The following is a 16,257-nucleotide window of genomic DNA, read 5'->3' as shown; positions in this document are numbered from 1 at the left end:
CACATGTACACGTTCAGTATTTGTAAACCAAAACCAGGAGTGGGTGATAAATACAGAAGTGATGACGCGTTTCTATTATACCTTTCCTCTGATTGTTCCTCTCCTAATTACAAATACTGGACGTAAAAAAAAAACAAAAAATACAACGTGTACACGTGGCCTAAAAAGGGTTTTCTAGTTGTGGATTGTGCTGCATGAAAATACCAAATTAAGTAATTAAGCAGTTACTCGCCTTCCCCCGGCTCCAGCTGCCCATCTCCATCTGCATTGGCGATGTTGTGAGTATGACGAATATTGCAGCTTATTAGTTGGGCCAGTCAGTTTTTCAGGTGGCCTCTTGGGACCTACACCTGCCGTAGAGCCATCGCTGGAGGCTTTATATCATTACAGTGTATAACATTGTGAGACACAAAGCAACAGTAAGGTTTGGTTGTTATTGAAGCTGGTCCATTCCAAAATCCACATGAAAAACCACTTCAAACACCACTTTGAATACTTCTATTCATGTCAATGGAAAGTAAGCTTTGCTGTTCATATGGCACATTATTTTGTCTTTTATTGTTCACCACCCTACCTCACCCCATCAAGTATTGAAAACCTCATGACATGTCACTTCTGAGGCGGATTCCTCATGGAATCCTCTACAAACATAACAGTGTCAAGTCAAAGGGTTGCAGCATTTAAGCCATTTCCTCTCTTTGTTTTATGGTTTAAAGGAAAAAAAACAAACAAAACCCAAAACAGCATTTTGGACGCAAAAAAAAAAAAAAAAAAAAGCTCAAAAACACAGTTGTTAATTAATAGGGATTAATAGAAAGAGTCTTTGAAGGTTTTTTTTTTTAGATTTTTTTTTGGAGCTGACCGGCACCAAAAGACCTCTTCGAAAACTCCCTGTGCATGTATCCCAAAACAAGAATTTCCTGACATGGTTTCCTCTTGAAAAGCTCATCTGATTTTTCCATGTGAACCTAGTCTAATAATTTTAGAATCAGTTTTTGGATGCATAGGATATCTGCACAAGATTCTTAATTAAAAAAAAGGAAGAAATCGGTCAGCGTTCATTTGTATGGAATTGCTGTGGAATGTCAAAAATGGTTGAAAACTAGTAAAAAAAATAAATAAATTACAATTAGCTAGGTCAAGTATTATTCTAAAGGGAGAAAACATTCCAGGACATGAGGGGTCGAGCATGACACTAATGAAGTATGTGCCTAGGATCCACGTGCCATGCTCAACCCCTTTTTTTTCTATAATTTCTTTTTCACAGTAATTGCATTGCCTATTTAAGATCAAATCCAAAATGGTCCATCTTTATTACTCCATGATTAACTGTTCGGGCTGTCCATCGCTCAAGCCTGAGATTTCACATTCCCCTTACACTTTCTGCCGTTCTATAGAGATGTTTTTGTTCTCCCTTTGTATAGCGTGGAATGTTTCCATCTTCAAAAGCATTTCAGATTTGTGCACTGATTTTAAGGAAGTTCTAACTTGTTTTCTTTTCCCCTTTTCTCTCAAAGTGAACTTTTAAAAGAAAAAGCCTTAGTTACTTACCGGTAACGGGATTTTTCGGAGCCCATGACAGCACCACATGAGAGAGAGGATCCGCCCATCAAGGACAGGAAACCTACAGGTTAAAAAGGACGGCCCTCTCTTCCCGCCTCAGTTTAGTTAACAGAGCATGAGAGTACCGCCAAGGTTAGTTATAACAAAACATAATCACATTAAGTACATTACTTTTCATCAATTTCCCACAAGGGTGCACAAAAAGAAATCAAATCTACAGGAGTGCACAACACCAGTGAAGGGAGGGAATATACGGGTGCTGTCATGGGCTCCGAAAAATCCCGTTACCGGTAAGTAACTAAGGCTTTATTCGGTCGTCCATGACAGCACCACGTGAGAGAATTACAGAGACGAAGGAAATTAGGGACGGACCACAGCTTGAAGCACCCTTCTCCCGAAAGTGAGATCTGCAGAGCCACCCAGATCCAATCTATAGTGCCTATAGAAAGTAGAGGGAGAAGACCAAGTGGCAGCCTTACAAATCTCCTCAATGGAAAGCCCTGTCTTCTCCGCCCAGGAGGTTGACACCGCTCTGGTAGAATGCGCCCTCAATCCCTCCGGTATCTCTTTATCCCCTGAGGAGTATGCGAGGGAAATGGCCTCCTTGATCCATCTAGCGATTGTAGCCTTTGAGGCCTTACAACCCTTCCTAGCCCCCTGATAGCAAATAAATAGGGACTGATCCTTTCTAAAGCCATGTGATACTTCTAAGTACCTTAGTACGCACCTCCTAACGTCTAAAGTGTGAAGTCTCTCCTCTTTTTGATTTTTGGGCGGAAAGCAAAAAGTTGGGAGAACTATTTCCTGGGTTCTATGGAATCGAGTGGCCACTTTAGGAAGAAAGGCTGGATCAGGTTTTAATATAATCCTATCGTCCAGAATTTGCATGAATGGAGGGCATATTGAAAGGGCCTGTAGGTCACTGACTCTCCTGGCTGAAGTTAGGGCTACTAACAGGACCGTCTTTAGGAAAATAATTTTGGGGGAGACTAAATCTAGTGGCTCAAAAGGAGGACTGGTCAAGGCATCTAAGACAAAATTCAAATCCCAGGGAGACATCTTTGCTTTGGTAATGGGTCTACACCTAAAGGAAGCTTTTATAAAACGGCCTATCCAATAGTTATCTGCAATATTGGAAGAAAATAAAGCTCCCAACGCCGACACCTGTACTTTCAAGGTACTGGTAGTGAGACCTAATTCTAAGCCTCGCTGCAGAAATTCCAGAATTTTCCCAATAGGGGGCCCCTCCTCCACCTTAACTTCTGCAAAGGACAGAAACTTCCTCCAGGTCCTGGCATAAATACATTTGCGGGGAATCCTTTGTTGGTCAATAACACCCTCTCAAATTCCACGCAGTCAAATGTAGACTCAGGGTTGGAGGATGGGAAAGTGGCCCTTGAGTGAGGAGGTCCGGAATCTCCGGAAGAACCCAGGGATCTGATATGGACATCTTCCGGAGACAAGGGAACCACGGTCTTTTGGGCCAAAAAGGGACATACGAGTATCACTCTGGCCCGGTCTGCCCTGATCTTTTTTATCACCGCTGGGAGCAGGATCATGGGAGGGAAGGCATATGCCAGAGGAAACCTCCAGGGAACCATAAAGGCATCCACTGCCAGGGGTCCTTCTCTGGGGTCTAAGGAACAAAAATTTTCCACTTTCCGATTGTTGCGAATAAGTCCACAGTCGGAAGGCCCCACATTTCTACGATTCTGGAGAATATTTGTGTATTGAGGGACCACTCTCCTTCTTTTACAGAAGTACGGCTGAGGAAATCCGCTGTGATGTTTTCCTTGCCTTTTAGATGAGTAGCCGAAAGAGAGAGACAGTGATCTTCGGCTTTCAGCAGAAGTGCGTTCGCTACCCTCATCAAGTTTCCTTGGTGGTTTATGTAAGCTACCGTGACTTGATTGTCCGAGAGTACACGGACATGCTGGTCCTGAAAATATATAAGGAACTCGTTGAACGCATGCTGCACCGCCAGAAGCTCCTTAACATTTGATGACAACTGTTGCTCACTGCTTGACCAGGTTCCCTGCACTAATTTCCCTTCAAAGTGAGCTCCCCAACCTGTAGCACTTGCATCAGTGGACAAGACTGCAGTTGGACTACATTCCCAGGGAACCCCTTTAGCAAGATTGTCTTGTCGTAACCACCAACGAAGGGATCATATGGCACGAGGACCTAGCGTAAACTTACGGTCTAGATGCCCCTCTAAAGCTGCGTTATTGTACAACACATCCCACTGAAAGGCTCTTGAATGCAATTGTGACCAACGAACCGCAGGAAAAGTGGAGGTGAAGGTTCCCAATAGTGACATGGCCTTACGGAGTGACATAGAAGGTTTACGTATACATTGTTCTACCAACTCCCGGATTCTATCAATTTTCTCTTCTGGAAGACAACATAGCTGTTTCCTGGAATCTAATATGACCCCCAGATATTGTTGTACCTTGAGTGGAGATAGTCTAGACTTTTCTAAATTTAGAAACCACCCCAAGCTCTTTAAGACCGACATGGTCTCCCGCAGGTGGGTCTCGCACGGAACCAACGAATTCCCCACTATCAGGAGATCATCCAGGTAAGGGATAATTAGAATGTCCCTTTCTCTTATATGGGCCATAACTTCCGCCATTACTTTAGTAAAAACCCGTGGGGCTATAGCTAAACCGAAGGGGAGTGCAGTGTATTGGAAGTGTTTAACCACCCCGTCTATTTCAATGGCCAACCTCAAGTATTTCTGGTAATCACTATGAATTGGGATATGGTAATACGCATCTTTGAGATAGAGCACTACCATATAGCAGTGGGGAAAAAGTAACTTTATTATGGATTTTAAAGACTCCATTTTAAAGGTGTGTATTTTAAGGAAATTATTCAGGGATTTCAGATTTATAATTGTCCTGAAACTTCCATCCGGTTTCGGAATCAAGAAGAGCGGGGAGTAGAAACCAAGACCCTTTTCAGCTTCCGGAACCTCAATCAGGACGTGCTTTCTTATTAGGGTTTGTACTTCCGAAACAAGGGCAGCCTGGCGTTCTGGGGAAGAACTGGAGGGAACAACCATGAACCTTTTGTGAGGCAATGCTTTAAATTGAAACTTAAGACCATACTTAATCAGGCTCAAAATCCAATTACTATGAGAAATCTGTTCCCAAGCTGGGACAAAAAAAAAAAAAAAAATATGACAATCTCCCTCCCACCTGGGCTGATTGTGTATCCCCTGGCTTCTGCTCAATTTTTGGAGACGGACCAAAGAGTAGACCTCTACCTTTTCGACCTCTTTCATCAGACTTGTCTTGCTCCCTGAAATATCTCCTCTTCCGGAACGATCTCTTAAAAGAGGGTAGAGATACTGATGGAAACCCCTTCTTAGTGTTCCCCGCTTTCTCCAATAAGTCGTCCATGGTCTGACCAAAGAGGTATTCCCCTTCACACGGGATTGTACACAGTCTGGACTTAGTCTGTAAATCCCCTGGCCAGCTTTTAATCCACAAGGCTCGCCGAGCCGCATTTGACAGTGCTGCTGACTTTGCTGCCAACCTCACCGAGTCCACAGATGCATCAGCAAGAAAAGCTGCCGCCCCCTGAACCAGTGGAAGGGAAGAAATAATGTCTTTCCTAGAAGTCCCATCCTTCAACTGACTGTCTAGCTGTTCAAGCCACACCATCAGGGCTCTGGACGTACAGGTAGCTGCTACTGTTGGTCTCAGTGCTCCCGCAGCTGTCTCCCATGCCCCTTTCAGGAAAGTATCAGCCCGTCTGTCTAGGGGATCTCTCAATGCACCCATATCATCGAATGGGAGGGAAGTTCTTTTCGCTGCTTTAGTAACAGCAACATCCAGCTTGGGTGCTTTTAACCAGGAGGAACACATAGCATCCTCAAACGGATATTTCCTTTTAAAGGATGGAGGAACACTACCCTTCTGATCAGGCTTTCTCCACTCCTTATCAATGAGGTCTTTCACCCTTGAATTTACTGGAAAGACCCTTCTTTTCTTTAGCCCCAGACCACCAAACATAACATCCTCAGCTTACTTCTCTACCCTCGAGTCCACTATCCCCATTGTAGATCGGACGGCTTTTACTAGGGCATCGACCTCCTTCAGGGGGAAGCACAGTCTGTCTGGCTCACTATCAGAGGAAGAGAAGGCGGAGGAGGAAGCGACCGATAGCTCAGAGTCTGAACCTGGCTGGATTTCTTGAGGAATATGCCCAGACTCTGAACCTTGCAATGCTTTGCCTATTTCTTCCCTTATTAAAGTTCTTAGGCCTAGGGAAAAATCTGGGGTCTCCTCCGATATCATTTTGCTGATACAAAGCTGACATAACCTTTTGCTATATGAATCAGGGAGTGGACAGCTGCATAAGGCACACTCTCTGTGCTTGGACTTCGAGGAACATTTCTTGCTCTAAAAGAAAGTCATAGATAGAAAGAAGGAGGAAACATTAGTAGAACTTTCACGAAGATTCCACTCACCCCACAGAACCTTCGGTACCGTAGAAGCAGAAGAATCCAGCATGCATGGCGAGGAATCACGCCGCACCGGACCGTCCTTCCTGCTCTTAGTGGTAGCTCTTCTAGTTGTACGACCAGACCCTAGCCGGGAATGACGCTGCGCCACTAGTTGTGAGGGCTCCCCAGAGGGCTGCTCCTGCAGCAGATGTTGTTGCCTAGGTGACAGCTCCTGTGAATCTTCCATAGCTTACAATGTAAGAATGGGCTGGGAAGCACCTCTGTATGTTACCAGACCCTTTATATACTGGCCATACCGGTACCATGTGTGGGTGTGTTTCCTTTTTTTTTTTTTCCCCAGGAGGGCGTTACCTGCTCCTTGGTCTTCCTCCCCAGGTCCAGGTGGGATCCAGGTGGGCTACTCGCCGCCAGGTCCTCAATCCCCCGGCGTTCAGCTGCTCGCGCCAAAAAATTAAAACGAGCCCCGCCCCTTCCGGTGACGTCACAGGGCTTCCTGCCCGGCGCACCGGAAGTCGCGTCAGAAGGTCGCGCCCGTCACGTGCGCCGCCGGCGCGACCTGGATCTCCTGCAAGCGGTAGCGGGGGGGGGGGGGAAGCCCGCTAGCGGCCCCACACCTGATGGACATCTACCTCCCGTGAGGCGATGTCGCGCCTGCCGCAACGCTCACGGAGGCGCCCCCATGAGCCCTGCCGTGGCGTCTTCAGAGGACCGGGACGGACCGGCTCCAACCACCTGCTGTGGCCCTCTCTGGGACAGGAGTCCATCTTCTGCAGGTAAGCCTGCAAGGTCCCCCATCATGGACAGGAAACCTAAACTGAGGCGGGAAGAGAGGGCCGCCCTTTTTAACCTGTAGGTTTCCTGTCCTTGATGGGCGGATCCTCTCTCTCACGTGGTGCTGTCATGGACGACCGAATAAAATACATTTTTCCTGGCATTCCTTATCAGTGGACAGGATTTCACACTAAGATCTGACTCAGAAATAAGGAACACAAAAGAGAAAAACAGAACAAATCATTTCTTTAGGAGCATTTTCCGACAAGTCGCCAGTAAACGTTAGAGGGTTGTCTAATCTCAGACATTCAGACATTTATGGCATATTCGTAGTTCCATGTGACCAGGCGACAGCCTCCAGGTTTCCATAACTCCTATAGATGTGAATGAATGGCACATAAATTGCTACCGCTCCCCTTTCTTTTACTTGGATGCAATGATGGCTGCCACAATATCAGATAATATGGGGTACTTCTTATAGATATGCAAGAAATGTTTATGATTTGAATACCCTTTTATTTAAAACACGTATCGCAAGGCCAACAATGAGCTAAGTGCACCACACAGACGGCCCCACATCCACACCACACTTTACACTGCTACCACTCGCTGTTTCACCAGTCCAGAGAGATGCCTGCACTGGGAAACACACCCAGCTTTCCCAATATCCTGAATGGTTCACTACATGCAATCTGGCTATAAGGCAACACAACCAGGGTATTTTCTCTCCTCCAGATCATAGATACATAAGAGCAATAAAGGGACAAAACTTATTACATTTTTTATTTAATATACAAAAAAGTAGAAGGATACAAAAGGTGAAACCAAAAAAAAAAAAAAAAGACATACATAGAAGCAAAAACTGTACAAAATAATAAAGAGTTAATATGCAGATACTCCTCACAAACTGGATCCATTAGAGGCTCTGGCAGAGGAGAATTCTGCAGGAAATATAAGCAGATCTGCAATACTTGCATCACCTGGGGTCTGAGGCCAAGTGCCCATGATGCAGAAATGCTCCGGATTTTTTCTGAGCGTTTCTGCATCTCCCTGGCAGAAAAAAACGCATGTGGATTGTACATGCGTTTTTTCTGCCAGGGACAAGCGTTTGTGAAGCGTTTTTAGCATGCGATTTCGCATGCTTATGTCAAGCGCTTTTCCAAGTGATTTTAGCGTCACTTGGAAAAGTGCTTGAAAGTTGGTCACACTGTATAAATCCATGCAACCGGCATGGATTTATATAGTGTGACCAACATTGTTAAAAAAAAAAAAAGAATTAGAACATTAAAAATAAAAAATAACCTCATACTCACCTTTCCGGCGGCCTTGGTCAGCTCCTGGCGTCGCTGCTGGCTCCGTGGCGGGTACCAGTAATTTAAAAGGATCTTCCATGATGTCAGCAGTCATGTGACAGGTCACGCGACCGCTGACATCATGGCTGATCCCTTTACATTACCAGTACCCGCCACGGAGCCAGCAGCGACACCGGGAGTAGAGCGGGGGCCATCAAAAGGGGAGTATAAGGTTATTTTTTATTTTAGTTTTTTCATTTACAGGTTCTATGGTACCCGTGTCTGGACGAGAGTCTCCTCTTCTCCAGACCCGGGTACCATCCGCGCATTAATCGCATTAGCTTCCGCATGACTACATGTAGTCATGCGGATCTTATGCGATCCAATGCAAGTCAATGGCAGCGATTTTGCAGAGAAATCGCACTAGAATTGGTCTTGCTGCAGGTTTTAGCACAATGTGAATTCTCAGCGGAAATTTCCGCATGTAAAGTAAATGGCAGATCTATTACAAGCGATTTTAATGCGTTTTTGCAGCGAAAATACACCGCAAAAACGCATTAAAATCGCTTTGTGTGCACATAGCCTGATACGGATATTCCGTGGATTACATGTTATAAAGAGTCTCCCCAGACCCCTCACTGCTCCCTCGGCTGACTAGATTCTATTCCAATCCAGTTTTAAGCCCCCCTATTTCTGCTCTGGGTCATATTTTCTCCTAGAAACCTACTTGAGAAACAATATAAAACCTAAGATAAAAAATAAAATGCTTTATTTACTGCAGGGTATTTGTGAATTGTTTTTCTCTTAGGTTTTGTCTGTTTATTGATCAGTGTGAACATGCATCTACATGTTGCATCTTTCACGTATTCTATACATACATAAATATGATATATCCATAAATCAGGGAGATATTGCGTTCCTGTGGGTTGCAAGCTACCAAAACTTTTTCAATTTCACTCATAAATTCAAATAGATTCTGCATGCATCCATGAATTCTGTGAAACTAGAGTTTAAATTTAAAAAAAAAATAAAAAAATTTAAATATTGTTTTACCTTGTGCTGTCTGTAGTACGGACGGGGCAGCTACATAAGGTGAGGCATACAGAGACCCATCTGCTGGCCCACAGTCATCCAACATTGACAGCTCCCTTTTAATTACTCTGTGAATACACTCCATGTCTGCTTTTCATCAGATAACCTGATTGAATTACCTGTTCACAGCAAGAGGTGCAGACAGTGATCCAATGCCCCCAGCATTCGATCTGTACAACTCATAACTACACTTATGATACCATATAATTAGGATGTCTAGACTTCCAACAGAAGAGATAAAAAAAGGAGTCAAATGTGGTTTATTCGCACTGCTGGTAGGCAATGAAGATCCAAATGGAAGTATAATAAAATGATGTTTTATTTCAGGTTCTTTAGTCAACGCGTTTCAAAGTCATTCAAGACTCTCCTCAGGACACAAACCGTATGACTTTGAAGCGCATTGACTAAAGAGCCTGAAATAAAAATTCCTTTTATTATACTTCCATTTAGATCTTCATTGCCTACCAGCAGCGCAGATAAACCACATTTGGCTTTTTTTTTCCCCCTCACACTTTCCTGGTCGGAAGACCCTTGGATCTGCAGCAGCTGTTTTCATGCATATTCATGGATGTGTGTCACACAACCTTATCAGTTTAGCATATCCTTTGGATTTTTGTTATTCTCAGATAAGACCCTATTTGCGCTTTTTTGCTACTAGTTTCTACTATATGACTTCCAACATGTCTGCTTTAGTAACGACTTGTATTTTCCATGAAATAAGAATTAGAGCATCTTTTCTCAACTCATTTTGCTGCAATTCCGCATAAATATTTATGGTTAAATATACAAAATAGGTGTTAAATTTTCCCTCGTCAAAGTGGCGTGTGTCTACACTGTGACTTGGGCAGCACTGATTGGATAGTGTTAGAGTGGGTAGTGACACCCCATTTCCCCCCACTGGTAACCCTCATATCAAATTAGTCATCAATTTCTAGTAGGAATAACTGAAAAAAAGCAAGAAGCAGTGTTCCAGAAAAGATTCTACAAAATAAAAAAGTAATAAAAGATGACATGGTAGGAGTAGTGACAGGTCTCCTTTAAGTTGGAGGTACACATGAGATCCCGATTTCTTTTGATAGCAGTCCAGCAAAACCTTGACTCAGACATTAAACTGGCCAGAAATGTTGACATTCATGATAACCTCTTTAAACTTTCTGGGAAACAAATATTTACTATGGTATATCCTAACCCGCATGACCCCGCCAGCCCCCCCTTCCCCCCCCAAGAATAAGAAGGGCACATGGGCCATTTAATATGCCATGGACTCATCATTGTCTATCCTGCCACATTGGACTCTTCTGTACAGCAGATCAGCCTCAGTAAGCACAGTGCCCTAGATGTACAGATGAAGAGTAAAGGGTCCAGAGAATGCCCTCTTTCACATATCGTGATATTGTAGTTTTGTGCCCCATCAATAAAAATGTTATGATCATGATTGATACAAGTACCAGCAGATGGTAGATTTTCTAGGCGTTTTGTGTTTAAATCTTGAGGATTTCCTTCACCAATTTCTTTAAAAAAAAAAAACAAAAAAAAAAACAAACACACACACTAAATAAATATTGCATCATTCTTAATCATAAACGGCTCCAGATCTCAATAACGGTGAATGACCGGTTACTATTGAGTTCCTAGATAATTTTAAGGAACAGAAAGCCCCTTAATTACAGACCAGAGTTACGCAAGTGGGGGCAGACTCTTGTTAAACAGGTTTTTTGTCTTTGCTCCTTGTATCCTCATAAGTCTTTCCCAGTCCTTAATATACTGCTCAAAAAAATAAAGGGAACACTTAAACAGCAAAATACAACTCCAAGTAAATCAAACTTCTGTGAAATCAAACTGTCCACTTAGGAAGCAACACTGATTGACAATCAATTTCACATGCTGTTGTGCAAATGGAATAGACAATAGATGGAAATTATTGGCAGTTATCAAGACACCCTCAATAAAAGGAGCGGTTCTGCAGGTGGGGACCACAGACCACATCTCAGTACCAATGCTTTCTGGCTGATGTTTTGGTCACTTTTGAATGTTGGTTGTGCTTTCACACTTGTGGTAGCATGAGACGGACTCTACAACCCACAGAAGTTGCTCAGGTAGTGCAGCTCATCCAGGATGGCACATCAATGCGAACTGTGGAAAGAAGGTTTGCTGTGTCTGTCAGCATAGTGTCCAGAGGCTGGAGGCTCTACCAGGAGACAGGCCAGTACACCGGGAGATGTGGAGGGGGCCGTAGGAGGGCAACAACCCAGCAGCAGGACCGCTACCTCCGCCTTTGTGCAAGGAGGAACAGGAGGAGCACTGCCAGAGCCCGGCAAAATGACCTCAAGCAGGCCACAAATGTGCATGTGTCTGCACAAACTGTTAGAAACCGACTCCATGAGGGTGGTATGAGGGCCAGACATCCACAGATGGAGGTTGTGCTCACAGCCCAACACCGTGCAGGACGCTTGGCATTTGCCACAGACCACCAGGATTGGCAAAGTCGCCACTGGCGCCCTGTGCTCTTCACAGATGAAGGCAGGTTCACACTGAGCATATGTGACAGACGTGACAGAGTCTATAGACGCCGTGGAGAGCGATCTGCTGCCTGCAACATTCTTCAGCATGACCGGTTTTGGCAGTGGGTCAGCAATGATGTGGGGTGGCATTTCTTTGGAGGGCTGCACAGCCCTCCATGTGCTCACCAGAGGTAGCGTGACTGCTATTAGGTACCAAGATGAAATCCTCAGACCTCTTGTGAGAGACCATATGCTGGTGCGGTTGGCCCTGGATTCCTCCTAATGCAGGACAATGCCAGACCTCATGTGGCTGGAGTGTGTCACCAGTTCCTGCAAGATGAAGGCATTGAAGCTATGGACTGGCCCGCCCGTTACCCAGACCTGAATCCCATTGAGCACATCTGGGACATCATGTCTCGCTCCATCCACCAACGTCACGTTGCACCACAGACTGTCCAGGAGTTGGCGGATGCTTTAGTTCAGGTCTGGGAGGAGATCCCACAGGAGACCATCCGCAACCTCATCAGGAGCATGCCCAGGCGTTGTAGGGAGGTCATACAGGCACGTGGAGGCCACACACACAAATACTGAGCCTCATTTTGACTTGTTTTAAAGGACATTACATCAAAGTTGGATCAGCATGTAGTGTGTTTTTCCACTTTAATTTTGGGGGAGACTCCAAATCCAGGCCTCCATTGGTTAATAAATTTGATTTCCATTGATGATTTTTGTGTGATTTTGTTGTCAGCACATTCAACTTTGTACAGAACAAAGTATTCAATGAGAATATTTCGTTCATTCAGGTCTAGGATGTGTTATTTGAGTGTTCCCTTTATTTTTTTAGCAGTGTATATAACAGGGACCATAAAGTCAAAGTATATTTTCAATAGAAAGAGAAAATATCAGCACTCCACACCAACATGTGACTCCATCCACTGGGATGGTGCTGACAATAATATAGACAGTCCAATAATACTGTAGAAGTAATGAAATTGCGGTACTCGCCAATGCATAAAATTTTTTGAAGACATTGTTCGAAATGGATGAAAATTTTAGCATGATCGTGAATGCCATCTTCTGTATATGGACAACAGGAGTTTTGCGCTGAGCAGATGCTTCATCCTGTTACATGGGGCGGTACTTGGGACCAGGAAGAAGCACTTGCTCAGTGCGAAACGGCTGTTGTCTGTATACAGAAGTATGCCATTCACTACCACGGTCTAATTTTTATCTACTTGGAACAAAATCTTCTGAATTTTTTTTTTATGCACAGGTGAGTGCTGTAGTTTCATTTCTTTGACAAATACTACAAAGCATATTTCCACCTGTTTACATGAGGCCAACAACTTCAGCAGAACTATACCAAGACTATCCATCCGTTTGTGTCCCCAGGTTCTATGTGAACCTATGCGTCTCTATGGTTATAGTCTAGAAACAAACCCTCTATACTTGGATTCTGCAGTCATGTAATATTTTTCTCCCTATGCACATTCAAGGGCAACTGAAGTCTCTGCTGTCCTTCCCTTAGCAAGGCAACGGAGGAATGAAAGAACCCAGACAAGTTGTCATTGAACCCAAAATAAAGCTCACCAGAGACCCTTTCCATAAAGAGCCTGCACACTTAGTCTAGAAAAATGGACATCAACTCAGAATTAATTTTGGCCAATGTTGACATAGGGTCTACGCATCGCTACACAGCAAAAGAAAGCTTTCCATATCAAACTTCTCAGATTTCAGGTCCTTCCCATCACATCTGGCCATGGAGCACACAAGGGGGAGCGTCTCCACAGCCAGAGGGCTAGAAGCTAGAAAATCTGATGTGCACAGGATAAATGCAGCCCCCATGGCCACAGCCCTCTGTGAAATACTTGTTCTGGTACATGGTTCCTTTCCAAACAGTGAAAGGTAAACATGCTCCGACATCACACAATCAGCAGAAAGCATCATTTTTAAAGGAATGTTCAATCCATGTTTTCCAAGGACAGAACACGTACTTATAGTCCATTGGGATTTTCATGTGTTTTTTGCCAAGTCTACCAAAAAAATAAAGATACTCCACACACACACAGTGTACCATTGAAGTGTTTTATATTTTATTTTTTATAAAAAAAATGGTAAATGTCATTAAGCTCTTAAAACAGCATACTATGGGTGCAGAGACCCCAATTCGAGCGATGTGTCACTTACTAGGCTGCTTGCTGAAGTTTTGATAATCTACTGCTAAAATCACTGCTTTATCACTAGTGGACTAGTAAACCTGCTGCCATGTAGTCCTCCATATTCATGAGCTCTGTATAATCCAGCCCCCCCACCACTGAAAGCTGCCAATCAGTGGTGTGGGCAGGGTTATACCTAGCTCAGCATTCAGAGAACTGCAGCAGAGAAAACGGATTTTTAATCAAAACTGCAGCAAGTAGCCGCCCAGTAAGACTTCGCTGGAAATTGGGGTCTCTGTCCCTACATTATGCTGCTCTTAGATGGGGGTAGCAAAAACCTGCTGACAGATTCTAGGAGAAGCTTGGAAAATTGCTGCCACACTGATGGTACAAATGGAGACGCGGACCAAAAAAAAAAAAAAGGATGAAAATCGGATCTAGTATACTGCCTGAAAAATGGTCCGCATTTTCTTTGTGAGGAAAAAAAAACAAAACAAAAAACCTTGATGTCTGAATAAAGCCTTAGAGCATGCAGCATTTTGAAAAAGCAGAAAGAAAGCATTAAAAATTCTGCAAATTACAAAAAAAAAATTATTGCATTTTAATATCTCCGAATTGATCTTTAGCCAATATCTGTGCAGCATTTTTATAAGTTGCAAAAAAACACTAAGTAAAATATCCTGCTAAGGGCATGTCTACATTTTTCTTGGGTGGATTCGGCGGATCTGATACAGAATGGATGCAAATGGCACCAGAAAGACCTCAACGACTAGAATGCGATCTGCCTAGTTTTTGCTATGGGATTTGTAGTTTTATTGGAAGAAATAACACATTTTATGGACACCATAAATTAAACTAGACGGACCCCATTGTAGTCAAGTGGTTCCTTCTCATGCCAACATCCATTATGCACCAGACCCATCCCCGACGTGAATTATGTTTCAACTCGTAAAATGGAAGAAACAAAAACAAAAAACGCAGGTGTGAACTCTGCCTTACACCTCTTCATGGTCGGTATGCATCTACACAAATATTATCAATTCATGTCGTACGACTGGTCTAAACACACGAGAACGCAGCCTTACAGCCTCTGGGATAGCGGAGCACACGACCCCCCGACAAGCAGCTATACAAAATAAAACTACAGAAAAAACAGAAAAAAAAAAAATGCAACAACTGAATGGAGCTAAACCGCTTCACCGACAAGCACATCGTATAAATCCAACATGTGAAAAATGCCCAATAAATCCTTCACTGTGCCACATAGACGAAGCAGTAAAATTACTTTACGGTTTTCGGTTAGTATGTAGCTTAAGAGGAGGGGATAAAAAAAAAAAACATTTACAGCACTAAAGTCTGCTCCATCAGCATGTCTCTAGCACTCACCTATGTGCTGGAGACCTCTGCAGCCTGTCTCTGAAAGCTGTGGTTGCCCCTCTTTGCTGCCCTTCAAGGAGGGGTTCCCCAGCTGGATCCTCAGGGTAGATGTGTAACTCATTTTCCAGGAGGCTTGTGTCTCCTCGCCCGCTCATGCAGGCTGCCTGGAGTGTCACCACAACTCTCTGAGGAACTAGTTATGAGGGAACAGTAGTGGGAACGTTCTCACCGCCAATCAGTGTACACACAGCAGATGAAACAGGGCTGAGCCAAGCAGAAGCTTCATCCCCAGGGGCAGCTCTGTTACACATGTTGTCATAGACCTATACCAAGCTGTCATTACATGGCTTCATGCAAGGCAATAGAGATGAAGAACAGATAGACCTCGTACACCTGAGTGCCAGGGAACCAGTGACAGATTACAGTCATTTATAGTTGGCACAGTCACCAACATTTTAATACAATTTCCAGGAAAAAGCAGCTGGGTAAAATAAAAGGAGACATTACAACTGCAACACCCGGACCATCGGATCGCTATTGTAATGGGGCTGCATGTGCATTAGGCCCATTGTGGTCTCATATCAGGGTGGTCAACTTGACTTGACTTTTTATTTTTTTTCTGGACAGCTTATCTAAAAGACTAAGGCATAGATATTGGAAAACCTTAATAAAACTATTATGATTATAAGTGATCCAGGTCTACAACCCATAATTCTGATATGAATACATCAGCTGCATTCACTGTAAACAATGATAATTACAGTCACATAATGATCTGTATACATTTTTTTCAGCCTCAAAAAAAAAACAAAACAAAAAAAAAAAAAAAAAAAACACCTCAACGGACACCTTTAATTTTTTTACGGACAGGGCAAAAAAAGTTCCCTATTTTTACAGACTGTCCTGAATTTCTGGACGGTTGGCAACCCTGCACTGTATGCACCAATATAGGGAATGACAGACGAATCTCTACAGTATATAGGATATGCTGTGGATTTAACCATTAGGCTGAGGTTACATGGCGACTT

At 43.7% G+C, this 16,257-nt stretch overlaps 1 protein-coding gene across 1 annotated transcript in view; it reads right to left on the bottom strand.

Moving 5' to 3' along the window:
- The window catches only part of LOC141272443 (myosin light chain kinase, smooth muscle-like), a 63,186-nt gene extending 47,728 nt beyond the window's left edge, over positions 1 to 15,458 (bottom strand). The window contains exon 1 of the mRNA XM_073683174.1: positions 15,239 to 15,458. Coding sequence (XP_073539275.1) covers positions 15,239 to 15,350 — 112 coding nt within the window. The 5' untranslated portion in view covers positions 15,351 to 15,458. The remainder of the gene's footprint in view (positions 1 to 15,238) is intronic.
- Positions 15,459 to 16,257: the final 799 nt, after the last annotated feature.

The sequence above is a fragment of the Phyllobates terribilis genome, unplaced genomic scaffold (genome assembly GCF_046119375.1).
Source record: "Phyllobates terribilis strain yellow unplaced genomic scaffold, ASM4611937v1 Scaffold_5__5_contigs__length_657084704, whole genome shotgun sequence".
Classification (NCBI taxonomy): Eukaryota; Metazoa; Chordata; class Amphibia; order Anura; family Dendrobatidae; genus Phyllobates; species Phyllobates terribilis.
The sequence above is the reverse complement of the archived record's forward strand: the minus strand, read 5'-3'. Positions and strand labels throughout refer to the sequence as shown.